The sequence below is a fragment of the Oxyura jamaicensis genome, chromosome 1, assembly GCF_011077185.1.
Source record: "Oxyura jamaicensis isolate SHBP4307 breed ruddy duck chromosome 1, BPBGC_Ojam_1.0, whole genome shotgun sequence".
In the NCBI taxonomy this organism is placed as follows: Eukaryota; Metazoa; Chordata; class Aves; order Anseriformes; family Anatidae; genus Oxyura; species Oxyura jamaicensis.
Window position 1 is genome coordinate 178281496 of NC_048893.1, and position 10065 is coordinate 178291560.

Below are 10065 nucleotides of genomic sequence, written 5' to 3' on the forward strand. Positions count from 1 at the left end.
AGACATCCCTATGCACCCTCTCCTGCAGCTCTTAACTGAGATAGCTCAGCCTCACTAAACTGATCTTGCTTGGCACAAACCTGATCTTTTGTTTTTCACCAGGCAGATGTGGTTAAATCCATCGCTGACTATAACAGAAAAAATATGTCTGGTTTGTGTCACTGGGAAAAATTAAACTGAATTGTATTAATAGGTCTTAGAAACCTAGAAGAGAGAGAGAAGGCTGGTCTGTATGGTTTTACTTTCTGGGAATGTAATCCAGTTAACAATCCAGGCACTCACCCAAAGACCAGGATCAATTGAAAAAAAAAAAAAAAAGTTCCCAAAGTTGGAGCCATCAAAATATGGTCTATTCTTATTTCTTTTACTTTGATGCTCCAATAATAATTTCCCACACTTAAAAACTAGCATACTTCAAGTTAAATTAGAATTTCTTGGGTTCTAGCAGTCAGGCATTCTTCTTTTCCTGGTTAACACTGTAGTATCTTATTTTTCTTCTTGTGCAAGTATTTCTATCTTAAAGAGAATTCCCTTCCTGATCTTCTAAAAACCAAATAGATTGCTCTATAAGTCTTTTCAGGAAGTAAGATCTGATTCTATATTAAGAAGTAATTTACTAATTTGTTTTCAATTTCCTTATTAGCATAAAAAGGGTATACAATCTATTTTTTTAACGTTTTCCACTTGGGTAATTTATCATCCTATTTTACGAATTATTTAGATGAAAACATCTGGGAGAGATTTGTGCTTTTTTATACATAAATCAGAACACAAAAGAGATGGGCCAGAGAAATAGCAATGTAAAAAGACAATATGGAATTTCAGATTCCATTTTAATGGGAACCCCATACTTAGAAGAGTAACCCACTGCAATAAAATGTATTGATATTAACAAAGAAATAAAGAGTCCAAACCTTTTACAATGGAAAATTCTCAATTTATTTTACCAAGTTACCCTATTACACAATCTTTTAGAATCATACATATGAAAAGCCTCACAGAATTAGAAAGTTAGTGCACAAATCAATCATTTTCTCAGTTTGGCCAGAGACACAAAGGCGAAAAGGAGTCTGTGCATCTCATACTATATGCTTCCCTTCTTAGCACAGATACCCAATTCCCAAATGTAAGGCATTTTTTGGCACCGTGGCCTATTTGAGTAAATTCAGACAAAACTGTATGAATATTCCCCATTTCTAGGGGCTGCAAAAGCCCACATAAACAAAAACTTGGTAAGGCATCCATGCAGCTAACAGAAACTTGTATAACTTATTTGTCAACATCCACAAGTGCACCACTCCTTCAGAGAAAACAGAAACATGTTCCCAGAGAGTTTCTAGTTCTGTTTCAAATGGATGTGACAACGACAAAATAAATAAGGATGAGATGTGATGAGGAATAATCAATGTGCCTGAACCCCTTAAACCACCAAGATATGTTCACATATATAGTTAATGATATTTTGGTAACATTTTAAAAAATAAATCCACCTTCTCTAGGTGAGAAATAGCTAAATTGCACAAAGCACAGAGATCCCTGAGCTAGTGGTGACCTAGTTAAAAAATCCACACAACACCCTGCAAAGCTATGTGGACCTATCTGCCTCTGAGGCTGGCACAAGGGCAGTCAGGTTAGATCTGCCCTCATTATTGTGGACACAGCCAACAACAAAGCATTTCTATTTGGTGCATTAATCTCAAATAGTACTGAAATCAGGACATCAGGCTCCAAAGCTGCATTACTTTCCACTGAATGTACGAATCTGGCTTTTCTGGACAGTTTTCCCATCTGCTGACCCAGAAATTTTGGGGTCTTAGATTGAAACCTGCCAGACAAAGATGCATTTTTTGACATTCACTGATGTGAATATCCCCCATCAAAAGAATTCAATTTCAATTTCTATATTCCTTTCTAAGGATGTAAAAAAGAAAAAAGTGTCCCTTAGCTTGTAATTAGCATTAAAATCATTCCACACACTTACTCTACTGTGTGGAAACGAACAAATCCTCCCAAATGTTTTGAAAAGCTAGTAGATGAACATGGAATATGGGTGTACAGCTTTAGAGAAGTACTCAGTTACTCACTCTAAGTGTCATTTCTGCCCATGGTGTAGTCTGTCATGCCATTTTCTCCATCCCTTTCATGTAACTATTTTCCTCTATTCTATAAAGTGAACTTAAAATTTTGTAGCAACCTGCAAAGAAAATGAAATGACTCCAGACTGGAAACGGAACACTGGGAGAAAATCATGTGTCTCCTAGGCCCCTAATGCCAATTAAGAGTTTCCTAGGAAATTCAGATTTGTTTTCCATGAGGAACTTAAATGAGTTAAACTTTGGTATGTCCCACTATGAAATCCTGATGAACAGAAACTCATCCTGATATAAATCAGATCAGGTTAAGAACTGACAAGGTACTTGGCTGCTGTGCACATACTTTTAATTTAGTTTGACATGCCTGAGATCAAGTTAACTATAGCCTGTTACGGACTTGACTGCTTTAGCTGAAACTGAAAGTTTGATTTCACTGCAATGTCATTAGCCACTGAAGGGAGATGCCAGCATCAGCACTGACACGGTACCCAGCAGCGTCTTATTCAACGCCATAATGCGTCCCTGTATTCAGTGTTGGGCAGTGTCAGCACAGAGTTCCAAAAAACAACTGAAGAAATATTAAAATGAGGTGTCTGACTACCAGGAAATCAATCGTTTATACACTTCCTTCAGACAAGACCTGACCTTCATTTAACAATGCACACAGGCTAAGTAGAAGAGCCTCAAGATGAAGCCCTACACATTGAAGAACAGCAGCTGTGTTTACAAAATTGTATAAAATAAAATTAAGACACAAAGTCATTTTCAAATTCCCAGCAACAAAAGCAAAAGCCATTATTGCATTACTAAAATGATTAACAGATCAAGACCAAGTACTTCTCCAGAACTGCAGCTAGGACAGATTCTTAGCCCTAGACTTTTGGGAGCACAATGTTCCATGCTTGTCTGAAGAAACACAAGCCACAAAAACGTCAGGGAAATGCAGTCATAGGTCTCACATGTCGTAGAGCTTGTGCCATGGTTGTTGTGGGAAACCATCAGCTTACAGGTACATATTTTTGTACTTGCTGGGCTCCAATCTCTGCAATATAGATTGCTCCTCTCTTCATGTCTATATCTACAAGGTGTGGCTTGGTTTCATCTGCTAGCTGGATTGCGTTGACTATAGCACAGTCCCCAATAATGCCAACCGGTGGTGCTGCCAAGATTGCCAAACGGTTGATATTCATCTGAGCTACAATCAGGTACTTGTAATCGGCGGTAAATCTGTGAAAGAGAGAAATGTGTTTTTGAATGATGCACTCCATGTGACATCCCATGGAAACAATGATGCACTTAAAAAAAAAAAAATAAGAAAAACAACACTCCTTCCTTAATATTCAAGTTTTTGAAGGCTACAACAGACTAAATGCAGAGAAACACTGAGAATTAACTTGTAAACCTTGCTCTGTATGTTGCTACTCGAGACAGATTATGTTAGAGAAAATTCATTCAAGACAATCTTTCTTCCTGTAAAAGCTGCAACAGAAAGGCCAACAAAATATAAGAACTTAAAAACAAAATTCCCAATCCAGCACTTGAATCCACATGGCCTGTCACAAAACCAGGATTCCTCTGTCATGTCAGGATATGACTGTGCAAAACATTGCATGGGATCAGGACCCAGCTCCCTGTTAATAAAACTGCTTACCTCTTTGCCATCGGGCATTAGATATCAACATTATATCTCACCAATAAGAGTGTATCTTTTATTTATGTAATGGTATGTTTTAATACCTGACAGAATAGGGTCCGTCTTCTGAGAAACAGCTACTCCAAGCCCCCAGCCATTCCCCTGTCACTTTATCAAAAACCTGGATTCTTCTGTTGTCTCTGTCTGCAACCCATACCTACAAAGGACAAAAATCATGGCTATTCACAAATAGAACAAATTAAACATATCAGTTTCTTACATAAGCGAAGTATCCTGAAGTCAAAAGTACACCTAGGAGGAATGTACGTTCACATTCAAAGCTGAGGAAGTAGATATGACTTCCAGATTTAAAACAAGCTGCCTACGTAATTAAGATGCACAAATTATTTGTATACTATTTTAGCAGAGAAATAAATGCTCTCTCTTCATTTATGTGGCTGTGATAATAATCAGTGGGAATATATCCATAATCAGTGGGAATATATCCATATCCCCCAGTGAGAACATATGCACGCCTGTTTGATTCTAGAGATACTGGTCTGTCACCCATTAACAATTTGTTTTTGAACAGCAGTCTCATGACCTAAACCTCTGATGACTACATCTGTAGACACGGATATGTTTAAAACTACTACAAATATTGAGCAACTTCAACACTAAGGGCATTTTCAGCATGCTTTGTTTAAGTAGTTTTGTGAAGCTTGTCTCAGTTCCATGCTGTGTTAACAAACACTATAAGCTAGCAATACTACTAGATAGTTCCAATGAAAACATTTCATTTACTACAATCACTGAAATTTTAGCTGTTGACAGTCTGTCAGTCAGTTAAGTAAATTTAATCACTTTCCCGGGATATCACCCAAAAGGGAGCAATAAATAAGTTGACCTGAGATCCTTCATCCCTAATTCTACGTGAAATACCACTACAGCACTCTCTCAGATTTCTTAGGAATGACAATGAATTTTAACCTAGGCTGGTGATCAACACCACCTTGGCAATAATTTCTAAGCCCATCACAATTGCTGTCTTTGAATGCGTATACTCACTGTTCCCCTTCCACACCAAGTTGCCGTATCTCTTCTCTTCTCCCTCCCACCCTTCCAGTTTGAGCAGAGAAGTGATTTCTATAAACACTTCTTATTCTGGTTCAGACTGCATCCGCAGAATTGGCTGAAAACAGCTATTAAAGATGTTTTAGACAAGTGATCTTATTTTTCCTGAAGACTATTAAGGAGCAAACTACTAAGAAGAGCAGGGCAGAAGCCAGATTAAGATTAATATCTGGAAGAAGTAGAATCTTGAATGCTTTGAGCTGCATGTGGATGAGGACAGATGTCCACGACCTAGCCAGTGCCTTACCATCCTCTTAACCTTATCTGGAATTTCCAAATATAAAATTGAAGAAACTAAAGTGCTTGGGTAGATATCCATTATAGAACAAAATTCTTCTATACTCTCACCATGGCAACCTGTGAGAAACTGTACGAAAACATTGCCAATATCCATGCAACAACAGACACTAACTGGTCAGGACCCTTGTGTCAACCTTGCAGACAGCTGCTTCAGCAGAATCTTCAGTATGAAACTTCAGCTCACGACTGCTTTCACACTGAAAACTGCAAGCCACATAAAATGACCCAGTTCCCAATAGGTCAAGGAAAAAGAAATAAAACTTCTATTTTTCAAATTCATCCGCCAACAGACTTATTTACATGTAAAATAAATCAATAAATAAAATGTCATTTATATCTTTACCCGTCCATAAGGATCCACTGTCACGCTGTGAGGAATCTTGAACTGGCCGATGCCAGTCCCATTTTCTCCACTCAGCCAGATCTCTTTATAATCTAAGCAGTAAGCACCATGTCAAATTAAAGGAAAAAATGAAGTAAGAAGAAAACAAATAACTTTAGCTTTAAGTCATTCCCTTGCAAAGTTATTTTCAGTCACTTTTAAAAGATGGTGTTTCTAAACCTGGAATTTTAATCACAGTTCTTCTGATACTGGAAATACTGGAACTACTACCGTGACTACTGGATTGTTATTAGTGGTTTCAGGATTATGCTTACAGAAATGCAGCCATAGTTCAAGGCTTTGTTAAGCACTATACTGAAAAATAAATAAAAAAATATAGAAACAGCTGAATGAGTATGATATCCAGTTGCTTAGAAAATTGATGTTTTTCATTATGGCAGTTTCGAGTCAGTTTTGAGTTTTAGGAATTTATCTTTTTGCCAACTAAATGTTAGCTGAATGTTTTATGAAGTGAATAGTGCAAAGGACAAACTTCCACACCTCCCCCTTTCCCCAGCTGCAGCCACGCACAGACTCTTTACTCACTGCCCTAACCAACACTGATCATCTACTAGGGAAAATGAACAAGCTAATCAGAATCAGAATCAAAGGATCCCTAGACACCACCTGGCCCAACCTGTCTGTCAAAGTAGGGCTAGTCTTGATAGCAAATCAAAACCTGAAGTTAAATCAGGGTGCTCATTATCAAGTTTTCAGCATCTACAATGCTGGAGACTGCACAGCCTCTCTGGAAAAACAAATAACTGTCTGATCACCATTCACAGTGAAGCCCTCCCTGGGACTGAACTGGAATTCTCCCCTCCTTGCAACTTTTGTTCATTTCTCGTTCTTCATTGTGCACATCCATGGCTCTGTCTTCACTATAACATTCCATCATAACTTGAAGACAGTGATAAGAAACTACCTTAGCCTTTTATCCTCAAGACTGAACAAATTCACTCCCTCACCTTCTTGTCATAAACAATTAGGAGATTTCTACTAAGTGACAAGCAGTAAAACAGGATCTGATCCAACAAAGCCTTCAAGCTATCTTTAAAAGTAGCAGCTCAACCTTGTCCCCACTTAACTATATTCTCAAGTTATTATTTATAATTCAAGCTGCAATTGCCACCTGCTACAGAACTTTATTTTTCCATACCTGTGGACAGTTTGAGCAGTCTGTTATTCATCCCTCCATCTCCATCCACAACATACATATCTCCACTTTCCTCTACAAAAATCTCTGCTGGTTGATCAAATTGTATCGGATTCAAACTTGAACCAGCATTCCCAGGCGTGCCCAAGATTTGCAAAAGTTTACCAGAAGGGCTGTACTGTTTCACGGTGTGCCCATATTTTCCTGAAGTAAGATTAAAAAAGTGCAAAAATGTCTTAACGAAACAAAACGGTAAGTAGTACAATCGATTACAGAGATTAAAAGGAAAATCTCCTGACACTAGTAAGTGAGATCAATGAATCCAAACAAAATTACATCGTGAGACCACGACTGTGGGTTAGCAAAACCATAGGCTACAGCAGTATTTAGCTGTTGTATTACAGTCACCAAACCTAGGGCAGAAGACAAGTCTCACAGCCACAAGGTATTGTTTTCCTTATCCTTCTCCTGGACAAAAAAGTAAAATAAAAAATGTATTTAAATTTAAATTTATTTAAATGTAGACGCTACAAACAAACACATAGAACTACTCATGAACCTTCAGACTATTTTATGCAGCACCTGAGCACTTTGTTCCTGGCAAGAAAAGCACAAATCTGTTTCAGAATTATTTGAGGGCCTTATTTAAATAAATAAGCTGTTTAAAGCAATATCTGCACAACTTGCATATTCTTCCCTGCCTAATACTTCTCACATCTCCACCTTGCATACCTGTTCCAACATCTGTGATCCATACTGAACTGTCAGTTGCGGTGTTTAATACAAAGATACCATGAGGCATTTCAACTGTGTCATTCCAGGAGTAAAGAAAATAGCCTTCTTCTGAGAATACAAGTACCTTCGGTACATTATCTCCCCTCTGAAAAAGCAAAAAAAGATCTATCATGAAAACATATTAAGCAAGTAATCAAACTTTTGAAAATTCCTCCTCCTTTTTGAAATTTTTTTTTAATGCTTCATGAATCATGGAAGTCTCTTGAAACTGGTAGTTTTCATTTTTTCCAGCTGAAACAGGAAAGAGAGAGAGAACAGTCCAAATTTAACATGCAAAACCCTCCACTCATTCTGGCCTTCAACTTAAATCACACAGAGTCCAATTTTCAGAGCAGCCAAGCTCCTGCATTATCTTAATTTTCATTTTGAATTGTATTTATATACTCTTGATGAAAAATACATCAAGCACAACACAGGTACAAAAAACTAACTGTACTTGTTAGCTACATGGTACTAAAGTACTCATACTGTGCTTTGTAATTAAACCCTACCAGGTTCTGCAGAGAAATCATCTTATCCATGATCTAAAGATACAATTCATGGGTAATGCAAGCAACTGAACCCCAATTATTTTAACTGCGGGGCTCTGATTCCATGGGACAAGGGCTGGATGAGAGGAAGGGGACTAGCCAAGACGCCCCAGAAACACACTGGAACTTACAGTTAGAAAAGAGGCTACTATAACTCAGTTAAATTAGATCATGTGTTAATGTCACAGAAATTTAATTATTTTTTTAAAAAAGGACAAAAAAGTATGATCCCAGAACTTCTTTTAAAATAGGTAAGGCGGAAAGATCTTTACTTATATTTTCACTAATTTTGATACAGTAATTACTTTCTGTACTTTAAATGTTTAGTTATTATATAGTAGAAAGTATATTTCCCCCATATTTATATAAAATATTTTACATGTAAATATATATACAATCTATAACATTATATAATTATAGTTTACACACGTATTTACAAATACATGCAAATATGTATATATTTATGTAAAATTATGTGCGTATATAATAAGTATATAAACTGATAACACAAAAACATATTTTATGTAATACATATATATAAAATAAATATGTATTTTCAAATCTAAAGCAGACATTTTGAGGGCACAAATGCATTGGATTAACAAGAAGAGAAATTTAGTACTCTCACTCACTTGTCCCACATAGACCAAACCATGAAGAGAATCAACAGCAACACAAAATGTTTGGCCAGTGAAATACTCCGGAATTTTAGGCCAGCTTATGTCTAACTTGTACATCTGTTGCTGTCCCTTTGACGGATAAAAGTAATCAAATGCTTTCAACACCTAACAATAGAAAAATACATATCCATTAGTAGTTAGATTCCACAACGGCGGGATGTTTGTTTACAACCAGTTTTAACAAATATGAAGATCAGGAGAACCAGCAGTAGAAAGTAATTGTACTTAAAGTACTAAACAAATGGATTTAATCATGTTAAAAAAGGTAAATAGGAACAGGTTTGTAGTTACCATGTTTGGACTGCAAATAGGAAAACTTTAACAAACTGGAAATTAAGTAACAAAGTGGGTTGGATTGGGGAAGCTCTGGAACTTGAGGGCAAATAATACACCCTGAAACGTCTTGTATCAAAGTTGATATTGCTATCTGTCAATCGTCCCTCCCAAAACAAGAAAACAGTAGAGAAGGTTTCAAATGCAACCGACTCAATAACTACTTTAAAAAAGCAATGAAATCGGAAAAAATATAGGACAGCAAAGATCAAGAAGGAAAACTACATCGTAGAAATGAGGAAGCATAAGGAGGAACGCCACTACTTAAGCCAACGTATGCATTTTAAAATGTAATGGAAGGAAAGAAGCTGCAGCTTTTCGGCTGTGTTGGCCGAGCTGAGGCAGGGAAGGCGAGCACAGCGGCTTTCCTGCGAGCACCGGGCAGACACCTCAGCGCTGAGGGATCCGGCCGGAGCTGAGCACTCACAAAGCAGGGATCGCCGAGGACTAAAAATCTTTATAACGTTCCTGTCCGCTAGAGGTTCGCGGATCTGAATCGAGAACGCACCAAACACCATGGAGCCCCCCTCCCCACACACACCGACACCCTCCCCACACACACCGACACCCTCCCTACACACACCGACAACCCCCGGGGCCATACCGGCGCCCCCTGCCCACCTGCGAGCCCCCGAGGAGGCCGAGCAGCACCAGCAGGGCGCTCGCCATCACCAGCCACGGCCCCAGCGGCCGCTTCCCCCTCATGGAGGCGAGCCCGGGCCGGCGTTGCCATGGCAGCCTCGTGACACCCGCTCGGTCCCCAGGCAGCGCCCGCCCACAACATGGCGGCGGGCTGCCCAAAATGGCGCCGGGCCGGCGGGGGTGAGGGGAGGATGAAGAGGCGCCCGGGAGGAAGCTTCTGCGCTGCGTGTGGCGTTTCTGGGGAGCCGGGAGAGCTGCGGGACCGCCTCGGGGGTGCTGCTTCTCCTCAGGCACCGCGGAGGGCGAGCCGCGCCCAAAAGCGGGGCTCGGTGCGGGCCCTTTGGCGTCATAGCGGCGCGCCTAGCGGAGCGGCAGGACCGGGGCAGC

At 39.2% G+C, this 10065-nt stretch overlaps 1 protein-coding gene across 1 annotated transcript; it reads right to left on the reverse strand.

Annotated features, from left to right (window-relative positions):
- Nucleotides 1-921: 921 nt before the first annotated feature.
- Nucleotides 922-10064, reverse strand: NHLRC3 (NHL repeat containing 3). The gene is given in 8 exon segments (XM_035323946.1): nucleotides 922-3320; nucleotides 3831-3943; nucleotides 5504-5595; nucleotides 6702-6902; nucleotides 7431-7578; nucleotides 8656-8808; nucleotides 9658-9747; nucleotides 9750-10064. Coding segments are annotated over 8 exon segments (1305 nt in total). The 5' UTR covers nucleotides 10029-10064; the 3' UTR covers nucleotides 922-3091.
- Nucleotide 10065: the final 1 nt, after the last annotated feature.